Here is a 24,629-nt window from a genome sequence, read left to right as displayed (position 1 = left end):
CCGGGCCGGGCCGGACAGCGCACGGCCATGGCCGAGGCGGCCGCGGCTCCGGTAAGGGCGGCCCGCGCGCACCGACGCGCGGACTCGGGGCCCGGGCCCAGCACACGGCGCCGCAGGCCCTGGGGAGGGGCTCCCTGGGCCGGGCCGGGCCTCCGTGCCTGGGCTCCGGCGAGCGGGGCGCGGGGTCCGCCGGGGCCTACGGCGCCCGCCGGCCGGGCCCCCCCATCCGCGGCCGAGCCTGAGCAGGGCGGAACCGACCGTCCCCGCAGCGGAGGCCGCCGCACGCCGAGTTCCTGCAGCCCTCCGCGGCTTCCTGCCCCCGCCCCATCCGCCGGCCCCTCCATCTCCGCGCCCCCCACCCCGCGGCTCCTTTCTCTCCCCACCGCTCTGCCTCGGCGCTCCCTACCCCCCAGCTCCCCCCAGCGGCCTGGTGGCACCTGGGAGGCGTCCGAAGCGGCTTGGATGGCGCGCACACCGAGTGCCCGACTCCATCGAGGTCGGGGCGGAAGACAGCTGCTCCCTCTCGTAGAAGCAGGCAGGCACCAGCCCTGTTAGGCATTATTTTGTCCTCACAACAAACCTGTGGGGTAGGTGCTCGTTCTGTCATACAAAAGAAAAACCCGAGGCCTGGAGAAGTTAACTTGCCTGGGATCGCACAGCTAGAAAGTGTGTGAAAAGACACAGTTGCTCCGTTTTCGGGCCGCATTGTGTTTTGGGGGAAGCAGACAGGTACACTGGTGTTAAGGATGCAAAACAGAAAGAGGTGAGTGGTTCCTGCATTGAAGTAGAAAGGGGCTGTGGGAGTGCAGGGGAAGGAGAGGGAGGGACTGGCACCCCTCCCTGGGTTGTGCTTCTGTGATTTGAGCTGGGCTTTTAGGGAAGGCTAGGATTTCATCAGGCTGGGCGGACCAGTGGAGCTTTCCAGGTCGGGAGGTGGGCTGGAGCACAGAGAGAAAGCGGTGGGGGGGGCATGTTCAAGGACCAGAAGGCAGCCCCCTGCGCCAGAAGACGGTTTTGGTAGGGAGGCAGTGGGAGAGAAGGCTGCAGGAAGGGTTGGAAGGGGTTTTGATGCCTGGACTTCATCATATGGGTGGGAATTCCTTGAAGGATTTGGAGTTCTTTTATCATCCGCTCCCCTGAAGCATGGACTTTCCGCTTCCCTGGCAGGAGTCTGAGGACAGCCCCATATTATCCACCCACCGTTCAGTAAGGAGCTGGGCCTGAGCACAAACAGTCACCACCTCCCACTAAATAGTCTGAAGCCCTCATATGGGGCTCCCTGCCCCATTAAAATGTAAGAAAACTGTGCCTTGCTGGTCGTAAAGTAGTTTACACAGATGTCCTTTTCCTGCAACGCAAAGATTGGGATAATGGCAGTCAAGTGACTGAGATGCCAAGTAGGATTTCAGGAGCTGGGGGAGCCAGGTGATGAAGTGAGTGGATGCTTCTGGAGCAAACTCTTGGGAGGCTGGGGTCAGATGGCAGTGGTTGATCAGAAAGGACACGTGGGCAAGGGAAGGGATGGTCGCCGTCATGGAGGGTGGCCCCAGTTCAGTCCCTGTAGCCTGGAGGCAGAAACACCTACCCCTTGAGAGCTAGAGTCCCGCCCACATCCACCTTCCCTCCAATGGTTCTCTGCCTCTCCAGCTCCTCCCCATCCTCTGAGACCCAGGTGAAGCCCTTCTTCAGGTCAGAGGTCATCTGGTATGGCCTCCTAACAGCCACAGAAGCACTGAGGGTGCTTGACAGTCCCCCCCCACGCCCCCCATCACTGCTCACACTCTCCTCCTCTCCCTATTATCTGAAGTGTCCACCCATGTTGTTCTCAGTGACTTTCTCCAAAGGAGCCCTCGTTCCTACTAGGCACCGACCATTTGTTGAGGACTGGTTTCCAGAACGTTGTAAGGAGCCGTCCGTCCTCAGGCACCACCAGAAGGAGGCACAAATACCTAAACCTCCTCCCTGACCGGCTGGTCCCACCTTCAGATGTGGGTCAGTCAGGTGGTTCAGCCCGTACCCAAAGCAAAATGAGCCCTTTCCTCAGGGTCCCCAGCTGCCAATCAGGTCATTCAGGCTACCATGCGAACTTTCCAGCAACAGGGAAGTCACTGCTTGGGGCAAGCCTTATGACGGTTATCGTATATATAAAAGTCTAACCTCATGGCATGTTTTTACCTTCTTCCCCAATCTGTCAGGTGTGTCATTGATTCTGGGGTGACTACAAAAATGTCTGAGACTAATTCTCCCTTTGGGAGGGGCTGGATACCATGAGTGACAAAATCAGACTCTCCAGGGACCCAGGGGACCTGTGTTGCTTTTGACCCCTTGACCCACCAATGCCACCTGTGTCAAAAAGTCTAACTCTTGGCTGGTGGAGATTTGCAGTTAACAGCGGTTTTTATTAGTTTAAGGAGGAGCAGTTGGGAAGGGGACAAAATCAGATTGCACTGGAGGGAGAGGAATTAGCTGTTTGATTTTTATGTTTATTAGACTGAGACATGAGGGGTGCCTGGGTGGCTCAGTTAGTTAAGTGTCCAACTTCGGTTCAGGTCACGATCTCCCAGCTGGTGGGTTCGAGCCCCGCGTCGGGCTCCGTGCTGACAGCTCAGAGCCTGGAGCCTGCCTTGGAGTCTGTGTTTCCCTCTGTCTCTGTCCCTCCCCCACTTGTGCTCTGACTCTCTCAAAAATAAACAAACATTAAAAAAAATTAAAAAAAAAAAAGGGAGAGACACGAGATACTTTAAAAAAAAAAAAAAAAAAAAGGCAGTTGAGCAATGCTCATGTTTGTGCCGGTTCAGTGAACCAGCTGTTTTGTGTGTGTGTGTGTGTGTGTGTGTGTGTGTGTGTGTGTGTGTGTGTTGCTAGGTCATCATCAGTAGACAGTTCCTGTGCGATTACGGTAGGAAGTGCAGGCTGGGCTCTAGTAAATCTGCAGTTTACTATTTATGCGCTGAAATGAGCCAGCAGGGCTAAGTCACTGTTTCTTAGCAGAACTGCACTGAGCGCCTTCCGCGGGCCCTGCACTGTGCTGCGGAAGATGCTCCAGAGAGCCCCCGCAGGCAGATGCAGATGAATGGGCAGGGCGGTGAACGCTGGGATCCGGGTGTGCAAGGTGTGCTACAGAGGCCCGGAGGGAAGGCGCCAGCCCAAACAGCCGTGGTGTCTGAGTCCCCCAGAGGAGCCGATCACCAGGCCGCGATCTGGCGTGTGGCACAGGGCGTCCCCGCTTTCCCTTTGTGCTCCGCACACACCCCCCCACCCCCATCCCCGGCCCAGCCCCCCCACCCCTAGCAGAGATGGGCTCAAGGCACACGGTGGACAGCACGGATGATGGTGGACTTCTCCTTGTTTCCGAAAGATTTCTCCGTGGACAATGGCAGCCACAATTCAGGCCATGGAGAGGAAGATCGAGTCGCAGGCTGCCCGCCTGCTGTCCCTCGAAGGTCGAACTGGGATGGCCGAGAAGAAGCTGGCGGACTGCGAGAAGACGGCCGCGGAGTTCGGGAACCAGCTGGAGGGCAAGTGGGCCGTGCTGGGGACCCTGCTGCAGGAGTACGGGCTGCTGCAGAGGCGGCTGGAGAACATGGAGAACCTGCTGAGAAACAGGAACTTCTGGATCCTGCGGCTGCCCCCGGGCAGCAAGGGGGAGGTCCCCAAGGTATCCCTCGGGCACCGGGGGTGGGACAGCGCGCGGGGCCGTGCCCGTAAGCATGTGGGTGAGCGCACGTGGTGCTTGTGGTTCCAGGTGCCCGTGACCTTTGATGACGTGGCCGTGTATTTCTCTGAGCAGGAGTGGGGCAAGCTGGACGAGTGGCAGAAGGAGCTCTACAAGCACGTGATGCGGGGCAACTACGAGACGCTGGTGTCCCTGGGTAAGGCGCGATGCTCAGTTTTCTGCTAAATGTGATTTTGAGTGTCCCCAAACCTCTCTCCTCGTGCTGGCGGGCTTCACCACAAGGGTGCGTAAATCACTAGAAGCTTTGACCATGCCAGGTGTTACCTCCTCTCACCGTAGAGGAGCACCGGGTGACTGAGTGGAAAGCTTCCTCTAGCCAGCGAAGTTCACGGGTGGCCGGACAGAGAGGCGTGGTGGTGTTTCTCTTAAGCAGGCATGGAGCATGGACGTCTCTGTCCTGCTGAGACGGAGTGTAAAACCTCTGACCGTTCTCGGGTCCGGGAAGGAATCGATCCACTTTCTTTTAGCCTTCTCTTACTGGGACGTGTGGCCTTGATGGTGACACTCCTCCAGTTTAGTGGACAATACGGGCAGACCTTGCTTCCCCTCTGCCCCCACAGACTCCCAGGGCCCCTGTCACTCTCCACATGGGGTAACCCCAAGAGGCTGTTTCTTCCTGGGCTTCTTTCCTCTTGGGATGGTTTCTGCGTGACCCAGACCTGAAGGCAATAAGGCACGCTCAGTGCGGATGGGAACAGGCGCAAGTGTGATGTTAGATTTTAGCTTGAAGGGAGGCGACTGGGTGGTTCAGTGAGCGTCTGACTTCGGCTCAGGTCACGATCTCACGGTTCGTGGGTTCGAGGCCCGCATTGGGCTCTGTGCTGATAGCTCAGATTCTGGAGCCTGCTTCGGATTCTGTGTCTCCTCTCTCTGCCTCTCTCTCTCTCTCTCTCTCTCTCTCTCTCAAAAAATGAATAAACGTTACAAAAAAAGTTTTTTAATTAAAATAAAATAAAAATGTCTCCCAGACTGCCAGATGTCCCCTAGGAGACAAAATTGCCCATGTTGAGAACCAGGACTCTTTACTAATCTAGAAATTTCGTTTCTCTGCCATTCTTGGATTCCCAGGCTGCCTTTCCCCAGCTCTGAATGGAACCACGTGGCAAAAGCTAACCTTCCTATCTTTCCTCAGACTACGCCATCTCCAAGCCTGAGGTCCTCTCCCAGACCGAACAGGGGAAGGAGCCGTGCAGCTGGCGTCGCACCGCCCCGAAGGTTCCAGATGTTCCTGTGGACCCGAGTCCAGGTGAGGGGCTGAGAGAAGGCCAGGGACGCCAGGCAATCAGGTGGGAACGGGAAAGTAGAGGGCCAGGGAGGGCATGACTTTCTTTCCAGGAAGAGCCAAGGAGAAACCTCAGCCTCGAATGTTTTAAATCTGTTTTTTAATAGTTGAGTTATGACCTACAGCCTGTTCAACAAACACTCCAGGAATACTTCCCAGCGGGGAAACAGGCAGGAAACCTAGCTTTCCAGAAGACAGATAGAGCCAGGGCCCGGAATTAGGGGAAGAGGGAAGAAGTCACTGAGAGGGAAGGTAGGAGTGTGTCGAAGACAAAAATTCTTTCTCAGTTTTATGAAAAGCCAGCCTTACCCCCGTCCAAGAGCCGATCTCATCGGCCGGTCGGAGCGTCCCCACCCATTCTTGCTCGGATGGCTTCCCCGGGCCCTGCATTCGCTGCTGCCCGCCCCTGCCCCGCGTCCCGCGTCCCGCTCAGCCCCGGCCCGGAAGGCACTGGTGTCCCTGCGCCTCCATGTTGCCTCTGTGCTGGTCTCCCCTCCTCCCTGCAAACCCCCACCTTTCAATCAGACGCCTCCCGTCTTCCTACCGCCTTCCGCAGACCTCATCTCCGCCCCTGCCGGCATTGCTAGCGATGGCACGTCCCCAGGATGACGCTCTGAGCACCGCAGCCTCTGTGTTCCTTTGCCCCCACCCTCCACTCGCTCTCCACCACCCACCCGGGGGTCCTGCCCCTGAGGCAGCCCTCCCATCTTCTTGACTTGAACCCGGCGCCCTAGTGCTCCTCCTGTCCTTGCAGATGGCTCTGCCCGGTACCCTGACCCCAGCATCTGGCCCTTCCACTGCCCAGCTAGTCCTCAGTTCCTCTTTGCCCAGCCCGGGCTCTGGTCCGCTGGCGTCATCCCCCCGTCACGCCTCTTGTGTGTTCACCTGGCAGAACTATAATCCTGGTTGGATCCATCTGCCTGTGGTGCCCCTGTTCCCACGCAGCTGCATGTGGCTGCAGAAAACCCCATGAGCCTTCTCTTCCTCACCTGCAGCCTGGGGGCTTCAGCACTGCTCCGGGGTCGCACGGTGTCTCCTTGGTCCACTCAGTTGCCCAGAGGTTGGCGAACCGTGGCCCGCAGGCCGGATCACTCACCGTCTGTTCTTTGTTTGGCTCCCGGACTTAGAAGGATTTTCATGTTGAAAAAATACCGTTTGAAACAAAAAGAAACAAACCTCGTGGCCCTCCCACCCCGGCAGCCTGTCTGCCTCACCTGTGCCCCGTTCTCTGTGTTCGCTGCTGCGGCCATCCCTCCCGCCAGAGGCCTGCCTCTGCTGGACACTAGATCCAGTCTGGCCACCTCCCCTCATCCTTCCCACCAGCATCTGCGCCTGCTGCCGGATGCCCGATTTGGAAACAGACCGCTTTTGACCCCACGGCCCTGCCGTCCCACTTCTGCCCTCCTCGTGTCACACTGCCCACAGTCGCTGTCCTCCAGCGCCCGCTTTCTCCCACTCCTCTTCCTGCTCTCGAAGCCCTTCCATCAACATGCCTGGCAAGACCACCAGGGACCCTCGTGGCGTTGCGGGTCTGGTCTTACCAGACCCATTTGGGACATTTGTCACCACTGATCACTCTCTTCCCAGATTCACTTCTTTGACAGGAAACCTTCCTGGTTTCCTCCTGGTTTCCTCCTGCCTCACTTAACACCTTTCCTGTGCTATTCCTGGTATTCTTTCTGACCTTGAACCGTTGGGGTGCCCTCCCACCTCCACCCGTGCCCCTGCTCTGCCATCCCAGCAGTGGCTCTGAGAGCTCCACGTGCCGCCGGTGTGCCTCTTGCCTCGCCCCTCCCTCAATTCTGCGCACCCCGCTGAGCTCCCCCCCCCCCCCCCCCCCCCCCCCACCAGACACGTCTTCCTCTCGCCTGCCACAATAGACAGCTGTCCACCCTGCGGGTGCAGGCCAGGACCCAGGAGTCAGCCCAACGCTTTCTCACACCCACATCCATCGGGAAATCCTAGTAGCTGGCACCCCCTTCAGACTTGTGCAGAGTGCCGTCCCGCCTCTACCCTGAGGCCATCGTCTCCTGCGGTCACCTTCCGACCAGCATACCTGCTCCTGCCTTAAGCCCCCAGAGCAAGTCCTACACTCTTCTGTTCACAACCCCTTACTGGCTTCCCACTGACTCAGAGACTCTGGCTCATTTCTCTATGTCCCGCTCCCTCTGTTCCAGCCACACCGTCCTCGTTTTCCCCCGACACCGCAGGCTGCTCCAGGCTCCAAGCCTTTGCACTTGCCAGGAATGCCCCTCGGATGCTTCCCAGCTCCACCCTTTACCTCCTTTGGGTCTCTGCTTGTTGAAAATTGTGGCCTCTTTCCCCCCCCCCCCCCCCAGAATTTCCAGTCTCCTTCTCCTGCTTTGGTTTGTTCCGTAGCAGATGGTGTCATCTATTATGTATATTTCTAGATTGTTATATATAGTTCATATTTACCGAATTGATGGAGATACAGATATTATATGTATTTCACATAGAGAGAGATTATGGATTTCATGTTTACAGATTTATGTATGGCCAGTAAATTTCACGAGGACAAGAACCTGTATGTCTTTTCTTCATATGATCATTACAGGCACCTAGAATACCGCCTAGCACAGAGTAGGAGTTCAACAGTTATTTGTTGAGTGTCTGTGGTGTTATGTAATTTAAAATATCTGCGTGTTAAAATATGTGTGTTAAATTCCTTGTTAGATTTCCTAGACTCACTCCTCCCTATGGTAACCAGTTGTCCTAAAGTTGGTGTTTATCCTTTCCATCCACATTTTATGTTTTGTATTATTTTTTGTTTTTCATTTAAAGCCAAGCTAGTTAACGTACAGTGTAATAATGATTTCAGGAATAGAATTTACTGATCCGTCACTTACATATAGCACCCAGTGCTCATCCTAACAAGGACCCTCCTTAATGCCCATCCCCCGTTTAGCCCATCCCCCCACCCACCTCCCCTCCAGCAACCCTCAGTTTGTTCTCCATATTTAAGAGTCTCTTATGGTTTGTCTCCCTCTCTGTTTTTATCTTATTTTTGCTTCCCTTCCCTTATGTTCATCTGTTTTGTATCTTAAATTCCACATAGGAGTGAAATCATATGATATTTGTCTTTCTCTGACTTACTTCATTTGCATAATACATTCTAGTTCCATCCACATAGTTGCAAATGGCAAGATTTCATTCTTTTTGATTGCCGAGTAATACTCCATGTGTATATGTATGTATGTGTGTATGTATATGTACATATGCGTATATATATGTATACACACACACACACACACACACACACCACATCTTCTTTATCCATTCATCCGTCAGTGGACACTTGGGCTCTTTCCATCCTTTGGCTATTGTCGATAGTGCTGCTATAAACATGAGGATGTATGTGTCCCTTCGAAACAGCACACCTGTATGCCGTGGATAAATGCCTAGTAGTGCAATTGCTGGGTCGTAAGGTAGTTCTATTTTTAATTTTTTGAGGAACCTCCACACTGTTTTCCAGAGTGGCTGCACCAGCTCGCATTCCCACCAGCATTGTAAAAGGGTTCCTCTTTCTCTGCATCCTCGCCAACATCTGTTGTTGCCTGAGTTGTTAATGTCAGCCATTCTGACAGGTGAGAGGTGGTATCTCACCGTGGTTTTGATTTGTATTTCCCTGATGATGAGTGATGTTGAGCATCTTTTCGTGTGTCTGTTAGCCATCTGGATGTCTTTGGAAAAGTGTCTATTCATGTCTTTTGCCCATCCATCCCACTTTAAAACTTTTATTTAAAACTACTATGTGTAGGGGCGCCTGGGTGGCTCAGTCGGTTAAGCGGCCGACTTCGGCTCAGGTCATGATCTCACGGTCCGTGAGTTCGAGCCCCGCGTCGGGCTCTGTGCTGCCAGCTCAGAGCCTGGAGCCTGTTTCAGATTCTGTGTCTCCCTCTCTCTGCCCCTCCCCTGTTCATGCTCTGTCTCTCCCTGTCTCAAAAATAAATAAAGTGTTTAAAAAAAAAATTTAAAAAAAAAATTAAAAAAATAAAACTACTATGTGTATATGTAGCCATAAACCATATACAATGTGGTTTTGCAGGTTTTGGAAAGTTATATCAATGTCATTATATTTATCACTCAATATTCAGTATTTCAGGTTTATCTCCCTTGATGCATATAGATCAAGTCCATTCATTTTAACAGATGCTTACTATCCCCAAAGCAACCGCATTACAATTTATTATCCACTGGTCTGTTGATTTGCACTTCCGCTGTGTGTGATTTTTCCCTCTCACAAGTGGTGCTGCAGTGGGCAGTTTTACACCTGTCTCTCTGTGTTCGTGAGCCGCAGACTCTCTGGGGAATAGACCCGGAGAGGAACCCCTGCATCACGGGGCACACTTGTCCACACCTCTGCTGTTGCCGTGGTTACACCAGCGCGTCCCGCTCCCTTCAGCAGTTCTGAGTACCTGTTTTCTTACAGCTTTGCCCACTTTCAGCGTGAGACTCTCGCCAGTCTGATGGAGGTTGAAATGAACGGCATCGTTTTCATTTGCATTTCCCCCACTCTTAGGGAGGTGGAGCCTCCTTTTCACGTTTATTTGGTTTCTTTGCAAATTGTCTTTTTTTGGTTTTCACTCTCTTATCGATTCAGACTTTACATAGGTTCTGGATACTAACCCTCTGTCTGTTATTTGCATTACAAAACATCTCCCAGTCTGTATCGGGTCTTCTAAGTTTGTAGTGCCTTGTATAGAAGTCCTGATTTTGGGTCGAATCAAACTTACCCATTTCTTCCTTTACGATCTGCTTTTACTATCTTAAGATAGCCTTCCCTACCTCATTCCAGGTCAGAAGGACATTCGCCTCTACCTTATAAAACTTTCAGAGTTTTGCTTTTCACATTTAAGTGTTTATCAAGAATTAATATACGTGTAGGTTGCAAGGGAGAATGAAAAATGTTTTTCCCCACAAGGGTATCTGATTTCCCAACAAAGTTTGCTGAGGATTCTTTCTTTTCTCCAATGATTTGTACTGCCAGTTTAGTCGTGAACCAGGTTCCCATACACACAGGCACATTTTCTGGGCTCTTTATTCTGTTTTTTGGGTCTTGGTCTCTACGCCAACACGCACTGTTTTTTAGCTTCATAATAAGCCCTCGTACCTAGAAGACTAAGCCTTCCCTACTTGCTCTCCAGAACTTTCCGTGGCTTTTGTTCTTCTTGGGCCTTTGTTCTCCTATATGAGTTTCAGAATCTTTATGTCAAGTTCTCAGAAAATCCGGCTGGCATTCTGATTGGAATTGCATTTACTGTATAATTTCATTTCTGGAGAATTACCCTTATTACAATATGAGCCCCTCTACCCATGGGAAGACTCATTTAACGAAGGCTTCTGTGTGTGCTTGAAGAAGGCTTCAGTTTTCTCTGATCGTTGTGTCTATTGTGAATGGGGTTTTTACATTAATTACATTTTTTTATTATATGAAATTTATTGTCAAATTAGTTTCCATACAACACCCAGTGCTCATCCCAAAAGATGCCCTCTTCAATGCCCATCACCTCCCCTCCCCTCCCTACAGTTTAAATAGTTATCACAGGTACACAGCTCTGCTGTTGACTTTCTTAAGTAAAAAAACAACTTTTACTCAACTTTCTTATTCTAATGATTTGCCAGTTTAGGTTCTCATGGTTTTTTGGGTTTTTTTTTTGTTTGTTTGTTTTGTTTTGTTTTTTAATGTAGGCAATTGTACCCTCCACAGATCACACAAAAGTTATCTCTTCTTTTTAAATTGTTGTAACTTTATTTTTCTCGTCCAGCAGTTTGGCTAGGACATTGCCGAGCAGTTTCAGAGATAGCTGGCATCCTTATCTGTGAGGTGCTTCGAAGGTCTCAGCAGTTAAGGATGGTTTTTGCCATAGACTTTCGATAGTACTCTTATTAAAAGTTTATAGAAGTTTCCTTCCACTTCTGGCTAAAGCTATTGTGAGCAAGTATTATGTTGTATCAAATGGGTTTTTTTTTTCTTTTTTAATATTGTTTTGTTTCTTTAAAACATTGTAACCGTGTGTCATACATAACATTAGCAAATACATACAGAACAAAATCCGTGTGACCCTTGGAGAATCATAGTAAACACCCATAGTCTCAATACCCAGCATCAGAAATAGATCACAGCCAGAACCTTCCATGGCCCCATTGTCCTTCTCTGATCCCATCCCCCTCCCTTCCTTTTACAGATAAACAGAAAATTCAGAAGCAGATATGACCAGTCCCTTGGTTTTCTTTACATTTTTCATTCCTTATGTGTATATTCCTAAATGCCATTGTGAACCTTTTTTGAATGACACCACACCATCTCTATTCTTCAAGTTGAACTTGGTACAGATCATAACATCTGTATCCTTTCATTTGACCTTGATTCTGAGCGTCGTCCCTGCTGACGCGGTACAGCTGATGTCCGTTCCTTTTCACCACTTCATGGGTTTCTCTCTTATGACTATAACACAGAGCATTTTTTCCTTCTGCTGATGGGCGTTTGTCTTGTTTCTAACTTTTTTGCTTTTAGGAACAGTGATGTTGGGAACATCGTTACGCGTGCGCAAAACTTCCTCTAGGTGTAGACCCGGCCGTGGAACTGCCGGGGCCTAGGAAAGATGCATGTTCGACTTTTCCAGGTGACGTCTGAGTGTTCAAAGCGGCACTGCCACCAGGCACCCGCCAGCGGTGCCCAGACGTCCGCGGCACCTCATCCTCGCCAGCCCCGGAAATGCCTGCGTCCTTGCTTCTGCCCATCTGGTGGGAGTGAACCGGGTTAAAAGTCGTATTTTACCACGTGCATTTTCCTAATTAGTGAGATTGCACATCACGTCTCCCGTTTCCAGGCCACTTACCTTTCCTCTTCTGTGAAATGCCTGTTGAGTATGTCTGTTGTCCATTTCTCTTGTAAGTTGTTTTCCCTTTACTTACCGATCTGTAAGCGCTCCTTTCACGTTCTGAGTATTAATCTTCTTGTCAGGTATGTGTATTGCTGATACCTTCTCCGGTCATGGTATATTTTAAAGAACAGATGCTTTTGATTTTAATGTATCGGGATTTACTAGTTTTTACCTTTTTGGTTTGTTCTTTTTATGTCGTAAACTAATAAGAAATCTTTCCTACCTCGAGGTTGTGATACACCATCTCACATTTTCTTCTAAAGGTTCTGCCTTCCGCGTTCAAGCGCTGAGTGTGTCGGGGCTGGATTTCCCTGGCGGTGGGAGGCGGGAGCCTGGTCCCTCCACACCAGTGCTTCGGGTCTTTTCCTTTGTTCTTTGGGGTCAGCTTCTCAATTGCCTTATAATAAGTTCTGTGAAAAATCCAGCTGGGATTGTGGTTGGAGTTGCACTCAGTCTATTATGCCCATTGGAGACAACGGACTCCTTTGCCATTATTCGTGTTATTTGTGAATGCCTGAAGCCCCTCCGTTCAGCTCGTCTGTACTCTCTCATTGAAGTTTTAGTATTTTCCCCCCAAAAGATCTTGTTTTTGTTGTTGTTAGGTATGTTACTAGGTTCCTGGTGTTTATTTTTATTCTTTCTTTTTTTTTTTTTTTTTTTTTAGTTTTTTCCCTTGTATTTTTCTTAAGTTTTATTTATTGTGAGAGAGAGAGAGAGAGAGAGAGAGAGAGAAAGAATGAGTTGGGGGGGGACGGGAGCAGAGAGAGCGAGAGAGATGCAGAGAACAATGCAGGGCTCGAACCCATGAACTGTGAGATTGTGACCTGAGCTGAAATCAAGAGTCAGATGCTTAACCGACTGAGCCACCCAGGGGCACCTCTTTCGTTGTATTTTTTTTAAATCATTATTACCAGCGGTGCCTTTTGTTAACATGCTTCTTCTGTCTGTTGCCGATGTATGCTAGGGGCTGCGGGGCAGGAAACACTCCTCTCCAGGCACTTTATCTCTCGAAGGGGCTCAGTTATGTGACATCCCTATCTGCCCCCAGGCATCCCCTCCAGGGGGCCCACCAGGGACATATCTTGTCATTGGAGAGTTTGGGAGTAGGGTTGGACAAGTACAGTCCTTGTCTGTCCGTCCTCCTCCCCTGGGGCAGCTGGTCACCCACAGGGGACAGGTTCCTTCACTGCGGTCAGGTAGGGGACTTCCTGTCCTAGAGTCAGTACTAGGAACCCCTCTTGTGCACGATAATCCTCAGCTATCATTATGTAATAAAAACAGTTTACCCTCACCTGACTTCCTCTTTTGTTTTATTTTCTCTGTTAAGATCCACGACAGGGAAGAAAAATGGTAGTTGATAGGCTCCCTTAAAACCCTTTTGAGGGGCACCTGGGTGGCTCAGTTGGTTAAGCGTCTGACTTGGGCTCAGGTCATGATCTCGCGGTCCGTGAGTTCGAGCCCCACGTCGGGCTCTGTGCTGACAGCTCAGAGCCTGGAGCCTGTTTCAGATTCTGTGTCTCCCTCTCTCTCTGACCCTCCCCCATTCATGCTCTGTCTCTCTCTGTCTCAAAAATAAATAAACGTTAAAAAAATTAAAAAAAAAAAAAACCCTTTTGGAAAGCGTACAAAAATACAGTTGTATTTCATTTACTGATATTTCCACCTAAAAACCTTGCTCACATTCTCATTAATGCTAATAACATTGCTAATAATTGTCTGATGATTCTCAGATCTCCTGAAAAGATAATCCTATCATCTATGAGTAATAAGAATGTTTTGTCTCCTTTCAAATCTTTACGGCTAATTTTTCTCTTGTCTTATTGTGCTGGCTGAAATAAAAGTGGCGATAGCAGGTATCCTTGGTTCATGATTTTAAAGAGAATGCTTATTAACTTTTCACATTGAGTCTAACGTTTGTTAAAGGTTTTGTTTATCAGTACCCTTTATGAAGTTAAAGAAGTTTCCCGTATTTCCAATTGATGAGATATTTCTAACAAGGAAAGATGTTGAATTTTTATAGAATGCTATTCTGGTGTCTGTTGAGATGATTATGTGATTTTTCCTCCTTTAACCTGCTAATACGGCAAATTATGTGATTTTCTATTGTTGAATCAATCGTGATCTGAGAATAAACCTAACTTAGTCGTGAACCTTTATATACATTGCTGGATTCTGGATTTAGTATGCTAGTTGTTTAGGATTTTTGAATCTTTGTTCATGAGTGAAACTGGCCTATGTAATTTTACTTTTTCAGACTGTCTGATTTTGATATAAGCTATGACGTATTCCCTCCGTTTTTATTTTCTCAGAGCGTTTGTGTAATATTGGAATTATCCGTTCCTTGAATGTTGAGTAGAGAATACCAGTGAGGCCATCTGGGCCTCAAGTGGTCTTTGTGGGGGGAGATTTTTGTCTACTGACTGAAGTTCTTTAATAGGGATAGGACTATTCAGGTTTTCTATCACTTTTTAGTCAGTTTTAGCAAATTCTAGTTTTTCTAAGAAATTTGTCCACCTCCCCAGAGTTTCCAAATGACTTGGAATAACATTCATAAAACCATCTTCTAATCTCTGCTGTGTTTATAATTCTGTTCTTTTTCCATTCTTCATGTCGGTTATCAGTGCTTTCTCCTTTTTTTCTTGATAGATGTAACGGTTTAATAGTCTCTTCAAAGAACCAACTTTTGGCTGTCTGTATTCTATCTTTGTTTTCTCTTTTATTAATTTATGCTCTTGTATTGTTGCCTGTCTTCTACTTTTTATTTATTTTATTTTTAATGTTTATCTATTTTGAGAGTGTGTGCACGAGTGGGGGAGGGTCAGAGAGAGAGAGAGAATCCTAAGCAGGCTCCACACTGTCAGCACAGAGCCCGATGCAGGGCTCAATCTCACAAACTGTGAGATCGTGACCTGAGCCAAAATCAAGAGCCAGACTCAACTGGCTGGGCCACCCAGGCATCCCTGTCTTCTAGTTTTTAAAGGGGTTTTGTTGTGGATGTCATTTCTTTTCCAGCATCTTGCCCTGACCCTTAATTTTCAACCCGTCTTCTCTTTTTTAATATAAATATACAAGGTCATAAAATTCCCTCTAAGTACCATTGTAGATGCAACTCACATATTTTGATAAATTATATTTTCGTTAGCGTTGGGTTCCAAATATCTTCTAATTTTCATTGTGATTTCTCCTTAGAGTCTTGAATTATTTAGAAAACATAGATTTTTTTTTTTTTATGTTTATTTTCGAGAGAGAGAGAGACAGACAGACAGAGTGTGAGTGGAGGAGGGGTAGAGAGAGAGAGGGAGACACAGAATCCGAAGCAGGCTCCAGGCTCTGAGCTGTCATTCAGCACAGAGCCCAACGTGGAGCCCAAACCCACAAACTGTGAGATCATGATCTGAGCCAAAGTCGATCGCTTAACCTACTGAGTCCCCCAGGCACCCCAGATATTTTTAAATTTTAGTAGGTATGGGGAGTTTGGGGGGGTATATGTTATTGATTTCTAACTTAATGTTATAGTTACAAAATCAGTGTTTAAAAGATTAGTATTTTAAAATTGACTAAAGTTTTCTTTATGGTCTAGAAAGTGTTCATTTTTCCTTATTGCTCTGGGTGGCTTAAAAAACTTGTGTTTTCCTTGTCTTTAGATTCTACATGTCCATTTGATCAGGTTTGTTAATAGTGTATTCGAATCCTATGACCTTGAGTCAGCTAGATTTATCAGTTATACAAACAGGTATGTTGAAATACTCCACTGAGAAGTTGGGAGTTATTTCTTCTGGAGTTTTGCTGTATTATTTTAAAGCTAAGTTATTAGATTAAAAATGTAGAATTAGTTTTTCTTTCTGGCCAATATAACTTGGCACAGTGGTCTTTTTTTTTATTTCTGTGAATATTTCTCTTTTTAAATTCTATTTCGATGGGGCACCTGGGTGGCTCAGTTGGTTAAGCTTCCAACTTCGGCTCAGGTCATGATGTCACAGTTTGTGAGTTCGAGCCCCATGTCGGGCTCTGTGCTGACAGCTCAGAGTCTGGAGCCTGCTTCAGTTTCTACATCTCCCTCTCTCTCTCTGACCCTCCCCTGCTTGTGCTCTGTCTCTGTGTCTCTCTCTCAAAAATAAATAAACATTTTAAAAAAGTAAAAAAAAAAAAAATTCTATTTTGGGACGTCTGGGTGGCTCAGTCGGTTAAGCCTCTGACTTTGGTGCAGGTCATGATCTCGTGGTTTGTGAGTTCAAGCGCCACGTCGGGCTCTGTGCTGACAGCTCAGAGCCTGGAGCCTGCTTTGGATTCTGTGTCTCCTTCTCTCTCTGCCCTCCCCTTCTTGTTCTGTCTGTCTCTCTCTCTCTCTTAAAAATAAACATTGAAAAAAAACTTTATTTTATTTCATCAGATATGGAATAACTGCATCTTTTTAAAAATTTTCTTTATTCTGGCTTTGATTCTTTTACACTGCTTTTGCAGCCTTCTGTTGTAGGCGTGTCTTTTGCAAACAGCATATAGTTAGGTTTCTTGTTCATTTTTAGTCTGATCATCTTTACCTTTTAAATGTCCAGCATGGTGAGCACTAGCCACATGTGGCTGTTGGTGACTTAAAAAGTACTATAAAGATGAGATACATAAATGCTGAACATTTTGGATATATTGGGTTAAGTGAAATATATTGTTAAAATTAATTCCACCTGTTTCTTTTTATTTTACTATTTTTTTTAACATTTGTTTATTTTATTTTTGAGAGAGAGAGAGAGAGAAAGCATGAACTGGGGAGGCGCAGAGAGGGAAAGAGAGGTAGAATCCCAGGCAGACTCCACACCACCAGCACAGAGCCTGACGCGGGGCTTGAACCCAGAAACCGTGAGATCATGACCTGAGCTGAAGTCAGACACCCAACCGACTGAGCCACCCAGGCGCCCCTCCTGTAATCAGTTTTGATACTCTCATCAGATGCTCCCCTTTTTATTTTTCCGAATATATTAAGGTCCATATTCTGTATATGGTAATTCCAGTATCCTAACATCTCTGCAGGGCAGATCCTGCAGTGTGTGGTCTGCTGACCCACTGAGGCAGCTGCTTTTCTGGTTGAGGTGGTGATTTGTAGTTGTGAGCTCAGTAATGTCTGAGAACTGTGTTTATTTATTTTTTTGTCATGTTTAATTTTATTTATTTATTTTGAGAGAGACGGAGAGTGAGCTCGCACGCGTGGGCACAAGCCAGGGAGGAGTAGAGAGAGAGGGAGGGAGAGAGAATCCCAAGCAGGCTCCGCGCTGTCAGCACAGAGCCCGACAGGGGGCTCGATCTCAGGAACCGTGAGATCATGACCTGAGCTGAAACCAAGAGTCAGACGCTTAACCGACTGAGCCACCCAGGCATCCCCTGAAAGATTTAAGATGTTTAAGATGCTGTCATCCTGAGACCCTCTGTCCACCTCTGCTGGTCCTTGGGGCCACCAGGACCGTGGCCTGGAGGTTTCCGGGCCACTCCGTGGTGTGACCTGGCACCAGTGACCCTCGGGCACAGGCTGTGCTGTGTCAACTCCCACGCTGATACTTAAGACACCATATCCTTCAGCTTCTTTTTTTCCGTAGTTCTTGGGAGTGAGTTCGGCCACGACTCTCGTGTTGTTTGGCCGCTCTCCTGGTTTGTAAGTTTATTTTTATAGGACGTCCTGTGGCCTGAGTTTATTTATTTTCATAGGACCTCCTGTGGCCTGAGTTGGGGGGGGGGGGTGTCCCCATGGGCAGGTTTGCATCGCCTGTGCTGGGCGGGGGGGGGCCGCCTGGGCGCCGTGGTGGTCAGCCAGCGTTTCTGTGAATTTCTCAGCTTAGGGTCTCTGCACCACGTAGGTAGTATGAATTCGGTGTGGACATGGGGAAATTCCCGTTTCTTAGGGTGGCTGTCCCACCCGTGGCTCTAGACAGGTGGCGGCTTCCCTGTAGCGCCCTCAGGTGGATGGAGTTATTTCCAGCTCCCAGCTCACCGAAGGGACAGAGCCTCCTGGCTCCTGGCTTCACGCAGGCAGCTCAGCACTGTCTCGCCACACCTGGACATCAAAGCCCAGCCTCCAAGGCCTGTGTCCTGTTCCAACAACTCCCTGGGTCACCTGCCTCTGTTCCAACTCTTGATTTGACTTTGCATTTGCTCTTTGATTCTTACATCTGGAATCTTTGTTTTATGCTCACTCATATACATGTGCGGGGGGGGGGGGGGGGGGGGGGGGGGGGGGGGGAGGGTTTGGGGGGATACTCGGGCTTACATTTTATGTAACATTTCTGTGTTAAGAGTGAGGGCAGGACCTCCCCAGAGCAGCGCGGCCTTCCCCAGGGACCAAAGATCCAGCCCTAAGAACTCACAGTCGTATTCCTCACCCCTTCCCACCCTCCCCTGTGCTCACTACCGTGTGACTTCACGCTTTGCCCAGAAGGCCCCGCTGCCCCTGCTTGCTCTGGCCTTCCGTTCCCACCAGGCTCTTTTGCCATCTGAGCCTTGTAAGCGCCCGTGTCCATTTCCTTGGCTGGATGTGTGTCCCCCACCGGGGCCGAGGGGCCCTGATGCTGTGTGTTCATGCACTTTCCCTTTCTCAGGCTCGGGGCCCCCGGTTCCTGCCCCTGACCTCTTAATGCAGATCAAGCAGGAGGGCGAGCTCCAGCTCCAGGAGCAGCAGGCTCTGGGGGTAGAGGCCTGGGCAGCTGGACAGCCGGATATTGGGGAGGAGCCATGGGGCCTCAGCCAGCTGGACTCCGGAGCAGGAGACGTCTCTACAGATGCCGCCTCTGGTGAGTGGCCGCAGCTAAAGCAGACACAGGGACAAGTGTGGGGGCTGATGGCAGGGTGTGGGAAAGGACCTGGAAGCACTGTGGAGCTGTGGCCTCCCAGATCTCGGACATCCGGCCTGACCCACTGGGGAGTTTTCACCCCTGAAGGGAGGGGGCTGTGCCTAATGATACCTTGTGCCCCCCCCCCCCCCCCGGGTTTGGTGGTGCTTACGTCTCAAAGCCTCTCTGCGTGACCTCGGTCCACTGCACTCCTGTTCGCCTTGCCCTCGCCCCGGGGCAAATTGCCAGCTGCCACGCGTTACAGAGGCCTGCACGAAATAAGCAGTGATGTCGAGCTTCCTGGTGCCTCAGAGAAGGGGGCCACAGAAAACCGGGTGCGGGAGAGGAGAGGTGGTTACGCTCCCGCAAAAAAGGCCCAGGTGGGATCTTAGGGTCTCACCTGCCCTTCCTTCCCCTAACCCCCAGGCTCTGATCTGTCCTCACTGCAGGCGTCCACTCCAACTTTTCCACCACGATCCCACCCACTTCCTGGCAGGCGGACCTCCCTCCCCACCACCCTTCTTCAGCATGCTCGGATGGGACACTGAAGCTCAACACAGCAGCCTCCACGGAAGGTATGGTGCGGCCGAGAGGGGGCGGGAAAGGCTCGCGTCTGCCTGCAAGGCTGCCTCGGCCCAGGGCCCTCGTTTTTACTGCCGAACTGCCCTGACCTCTCAGCCAACAGGCCTTTAGGTGTCTGTGGCGTTAGGACTCTATAGTCTGTCCTTGATCTCCTTCCAAACTCTTAAGCTCGAACAGCCTTTCTTGAGAGCGTATGTGTTTCCGACTGTCCCTTTCACATATGGTCCTAACCAGTCAACCCTGTTAAAGCTGATCCCTTGAGAAGGACGTATCGCCTGCCCAGGCTCAGCCGTCCTGGCTCTCTGCTGGCGTGGGAAAAACCAAACCAGACCGGAGCCGCTTGTGAGCTATCAACACTACCAAAGACAGGCGTCCGAAGGCCAGGATCAGGAAGAACGACTACCAAACTTATGGATTAGTTTTCCATTTACTTCTGTTTTGAAGGCCAGTTATCTGTTACTTTCCTCATTCCTGTCATATTTGTGCTAAAAGCCCAGGTCCCTGATATAAAACTTCAGGATGTGAGAATCAAGTACATTTATATAAAATCAAACACAGTTTTACTGTTTGGCTAATATTTTTCTCACTAGCCGGCTGGCCACATAGAATGCTTGCTGCATTCCAAACGTGCCCACCAGTGGTCAGCCTTAGGATGAACTCAGGAGTAGCCTTAATAACCAAAGAGAAAATGAAAATGGCCCCGGGTGAGCAAATGCCATGGTTGCTTTACCTGTGAAGGTCCTCGCCCAGGGTTTGGCCCGCATGACTGCGTGGGGGGAGGGGGGGTGCTCTGCCCAACGGGATCCTGAGGCTTGGGAGAGTAGGGCTCACGGTCATGGTGGAGCGGAGTAGCTGCCGAACAGCCAGATGGAAGGATCTGAACAGCCAGATGGAAGGATCGGCTCCTCCCTTAAGCAGGTACGGGGACGCGACGATACCGGGTCCTTCTGCCTTTCTCAGCAGATGTCAAAATTGTGATAAAAACAGAAGTCCAGGAAGAGGAGGTGGTGGCCACGCCAGTGCATCCTACCGACCTGGAGGCTCACGGGACCCTGTTTGGACCAGGCCAAGCCACAAGGTTTTTCCCTAGTCCCGTCCAGGAAGGAGCCTGGGAAAACCAGGGCGGCTCCTTCCCCAGCCAGGACCCTGTGCTGGGGCTGAGAGAGCCCGCCCGGCCTGAGCGGGACATGGGCGAGCTCAGCCCCGCGGTGGCCCAGGAGGAGACCCCGCCGGGGGACTGGCTCTTTGGGGGGGTCCGGTGGGGCTGGAATTTCCGGTGTAAGCCCCCCGTGGGCCTGAACCCGAGGACTGGGCCCGAGGGGGTGCCCTACACCTCCCCCGACAGCGGGGAGGCCGTGCTGGACCCCAGCCAGGCCCCGAGACCCTTCGGCGACCCCTGTAAATACCCCGGCCGGACCAAGGGCTTCGGCCACAAGCCGGGCCTGAAGAAGCACCCCGCCGCCCCGCCGGGAGGGCGGCCCTTCACCTGCGCCACGTGCGGGAAGAGCTTCCAGCTGCAGGTGAGCCTGAGCGCGCACCAGCGCAGCTGCGGGCCGCCCGAGGGGGCGCCGGGGGCGGCGGGCGGCGGCGCGCGGGACGGCAGCGCGCTGCGGTGCGGGGAGTGCGGCCGCTGCTTCACGCGCCCCGCGCACCTCATCCGCCACCGCATGCTGCACACGGGCGAGCGGCCGTTCCCCTGCACCGAGTGCGAGAAGCGCTTCACCGAGCGCTCCAAGCTCATCGACCACTACCGAACGCACACGGGCGTGCGGCCCTTCACCTGCACGGTCTGCGGCAAGAGCTTCATCCGCAAGGACCACCTGCGCAAGCACCAGCGCAACCACGCGGCGGGGGCCAAGGGCCCGGCCCGCGGCCAGCCCCTCCCGCCCCTCCCGGCCGGGCCCCCGGACCCCTTCAAGAGCCCGGCCTCCAAAGGACCCTTGGCCTCCACAGACCTAGTGACCGACTGGACTTGTGGCCTGAGCGTCCTGGGACCCAGCGACGGCGCGGACCTGTGACGCCCCCCGCCCTCCCCCGCCCGAGCTGGCGAGGGTGGGGGGGGCGCCCCGGTCCCCTGGCCCGGCTGCAGGCCGCGCGCCTAAGGAGAGCCGCACTCGGAGGCGGCAGGGCGGTGGTGGGAACGGAGCCCGGGGAAGCCGGTTTCCCAGCCGCTGAACTGATCGCTGGAGGGAGAGAAACTATCAAACGATCCGGCCTCCACCTCTAAACAAAGTAGAATTCTCTGATTGTGAAACTGAGCAGCATAGAATTTTAAGTAATTTAATTATGGAAACTTTTTTTTTTTTTTTTTTTTTTTTTTTTAATTCTTGACGAAAACGCTGGAAAATAGTCGTAGCACCAGTTTAAACTTTATAGTGTACTTTCGGTTTCCGGAGCGTGCGTTTGTGTGGGCTGTGACCGTACCAAGTCCGACAGTGAGTTGGCCGGCTGGGGACACAGGTGAGGAGGGTCCCGGACCTGCCCTGGCCCCGCTGACTCCTAGGGAGGGGCCGGTGGGGGGTGCCGGCGCAGCAGAGTTGAGAAACCCCCGCCCCACCTGGCCACCAAGCTGGCCTGGGGATGGGGCAGGTCTGGGCCTGGGGCTCCAAGCTCCTCCCATCACCCCTCCCCTCCAGGGTGTGGAACCCCCACCACGGGTCAGAGTCAGCAGGGAGAAGGACGCGCCCACCGGCAGCCAGTCCCGTTCCCCAGCTTGCCCCTCCATCTGAAAAGTCCCCCCACCCAAAGTGCTGGCCCATTATGGGCCATCTGCCGCCCCTAACGGCAAGGGATCTGGGTGGTGTCACCCTGTTATGGGACTCAGGGCCTCATAAAGGAGAGCCACCTGAAAACACAGTGTTAGGGCTGCGCAGGAGAGGAGGCAGAGGTGGGCAGGCCCAACCTTTCACTCTCAGTTACCGGCGGAGCCAGGAACAAAGCCTGGCCTGCCGAACCCCACGAACCCCATGTGGGGCCGCTTTCCTCTCCAGCCAAATGCTTCTCTTTCCTTTGCTCTGTGTAGTGAGTGTTTCTTCGTTGTCAGAACGCTTTCACATCGCGTCTCATTTGATTACTGTGACCTTGTAAAGCACGCGGGACGAGTGTTGTTAGAGATGAGGAAGTAAACTCCTCCAAGGGCACCCCTCCCAGCCTCACGCGGGAGTGCGAGGCCTCGGGCCAGCAGTCGAGGAAGGCCACGGATTAGACAGGCTGGTCATCCTGGAACACCACCGGCTTGGGGGAGGGAAGGTACTCGCGGCTGCCCTCTTAAGATTTGTACCACCGCTGGCCGAGCAAAATCATCAGGCGTCAAGGTTCTGCTGGCCTGTCTGGAGTGTGCACCCATTCTCCCCACCGGGCGGGTGTGGGGGGGGGGGGGTGCCAGGTGGCAGGTCTGAGGCTGCGTGAGGGGCAAGTGCTTGTTCATTCCCCCTCTGACATCGTAGAGGTAGAATTAGAAACGGCCCAGGTTTCTTGATTCTGCCGCAATGCTGTCCCTACCACACAAGTGTCCATTCCTGTTTCGTTGGCACAGCCACTGGTCCCCTTGCCCCCAACGGGTAACCTGTTCCCCCCTGAGGAACCAGAGACCGTGGCTTCCTTTCAGTCCGCTTCCTCATGCGTCCTTTTATTAGGCAATAGTCTAGTTCGGAAAATTGTTTCTATGTACTGTATATTTTGTACCCGTTTACACTTCTAATATTGATATAACTGATATTTTGAAAAACGGATGAAGAGGAAACATCCTGTTAAAATAAAACCTAACCAGCACCAAGACGGCTTGGCGGGTTCCATTCTTAGACCTGTGTCTTGGGCACTGATGCCTCTAGACCCTCCTCCCACGGGAGCCGTGTGGCCAGCTTCCTGGGCACCCTCCTCCTACACGTGGTCACCTCGGACCCAGGGAGGTCTCCGGCCCTCAGAGCCAGGAGTGGAAGAACCCAGAGAAGTCTGACTCCATGGAGGGAAAACCATAACGCGCCCAGTCACTTTGCTTCAGAGTAGAGTCCTGCTTTGTGTCGTCCGGCTTGATGTAATGCGATGCGAGGTGCGTGAGACCGGGTCTGGGAGAAGAACTGCAGAGCATCCGAGAAAAGCGGATGCCGGCTGTTCTCTCCTCGGCTCGTGCCTCTGCTGGGCCCGCGGCTGCTGTGTTCCTGGTCCGGGGGTGGAGGCCGCCCGACAACCAGAGCCAACGGTTGTGAATGTTTTATCTCGAGTGTTCGGTCTTTTTCATCTTGATCTTTGTCTTTTTAAGAAAATGAAAACGTAGGGGCGCCTGGGTGGCGCAGTCGGTTAAGCGTCCGACTTCAGCCAGGTCACGATCTCGCGGTCCGTGAGTTCGAGCCCCGCGTCAGGCTCTGGGCTGATGGCTCGGAGCCTGGAGCCTGTTTCCGATTCTGTGTCTCCCTCTCTCTGCCCCTCCCCCGTTCATGCTCTGTCTCTCTCTGTCCCAAAAATAAATAAAAAACGTTGAAAAAAAAAAATTTAAAAAAAGAAAATGAAAACGTACAATAAAATCTGCGGAAACTTGCCACGAGGGCCTGGGAGTGGGACGGGGCGAAAGTGAGAGTGGGTGTCCCGTGGCATCGAGGTGACGGTAGCAGCGCGCTCCTCACCGGCAGCCCTGCCCTCCCCCGCTGAGTGTGGCCCCAAGCAGGGACGCTTCCGGTGACTGCCATGCTCACCGTGCCACCGCCCCGCCGCCGCACAGGGACATCCCCACACACCCTCTTGCCACACACCCTGTGCGCACAAATCCCGAGGACCCTGCCAAAGTCCCCAACCATTTAGTGGTTCAGGGCCGACTCCTGAGGCTCTCCGGGCAGAGCGTGGGGGGAGGGGGGTGAAGGTCAGTATCCAAAGGGGCGCCCTCATCAGTAGTTAGGGAGACCAGGCCAGCCCCGTGGGCGGAGGGCCCCACCACTGCTCGGAAGCATCAGCCTTAGGCCAGAGCACTGTGGTCCCTGTTCGCTGAGTGTCCTTTTGCTGCTGTAACAAATGAGCACAAACTTTGTGGCTTCAACCAGTACAGACCTATTTTATGCCTCTGGAGGTCAGAAGTCCAGAACGAGCCTTAGGGAGCTAAACTCGGTGTCAGCAGAGCTGCGTTCCTTCTGAAGTCCAGGGGAGAACCCACTGCCTCGCCTTTTCCAACTTCTAGAAGCCCCCTGCCTTTCTTGGTTCGTGGCCCCTTCCTTCATCTTCAGTGGGGGTCACTCCAACCTCTGCTTCTATCATCCCGTCTTTTTCTGGCTTTGACTCTCTTGCCTCCCTCTCAGAATCTTTTCTCTCTCTCTCTCTTTTTTTTTTTT

At 51.5% G+C, this 24,629-nt stretch overlaps 1 protein-coding gene across 7 annotated transcripts; it reads left to right on the top strand.

Annotated features, from left to right (window-relative positions):
- The first annotated feature begins 6 nt into the window (after positions 1-6).
- On the top strand, positions 7-23,586 carry ZNF746 (zinc finger protein 746). Of its 7 annotated transcripts, none has more exons than XM_049642071.1 (7): positions 7-51; positions 3,359-3,658; positions 3,791-3,872; positions 4,869-4,982; positions 18,502-18,693; positions 19,182-19,307; positions 20,278-23,586. In XM_049642071.1, exons 1-7 carry the CDS (start codon positions 28-30, stop codon positions 21,330-21,332), a joined length of 1,893 nt encoding a protein of 630 aa, XP_049498028.1. In that variant the 5' UTR covers positions 7-27; the 3' UTR covers positions 21,333-23,586. The 7 variants fall into 7 exon arrangements, with proteins under 7 accessions (XP_049498028.1, XP_049498027.1, XP_049498025.1 ...); XM_049642070.1 differs by having other exon boundaries at positions 20,275-23,586; XM_049642068.1 differs by having other exon boundaries at positions 3,746-3,872.
- Positions 23,587-24,629: the final 1,043 nt, after the last annotated feature.

The sequence above is a fragment of the Panthera uncia genome, chromosome A2 (assembly GCF_023721935.1).
Source record: "Panthera uncia isolate 11264 chromosome A2, Puncia_PCG_1.0, whole genome shotgun sequence".
In the NCBI taxonomy this organism is placed as follows: domain Eukaryota; kingdom Metazoa; phylum Chordata; class Mammalia; order Carnivora; family Felidae; genus Panthera; species Panthera uncia.
Note: the sequence above shows the minus strand (reverse complement) of the source record. Positions and strands in the feature narration are given on the sequence as shown.

Excerpts from the sequence above, each read along its gene's own strand:
- ZNF746 (XM_049642065.1), top strand. The coding sequence starts at position 3,074 with ATGGGCAGGGCGGTGAACGCTGGGATCCGGGTGTGCAAG. Across the intron at positions 3,873-4,868 it reads CGAGACGCTGGTGTCCCTGG|ACTACGCCATCTCCAAGCCT; the intron begins GTAAGGCGCGAT and ends ATCTTTCCTCAG. Across the intron at positions 18,694-19,181 it reads CTCTACAGATGCCGCCTCTG|GCGTCCACTCCAACTTTTCC; the intron begins GTGAGTGGCCGC and ends TCCTCACTGCAG.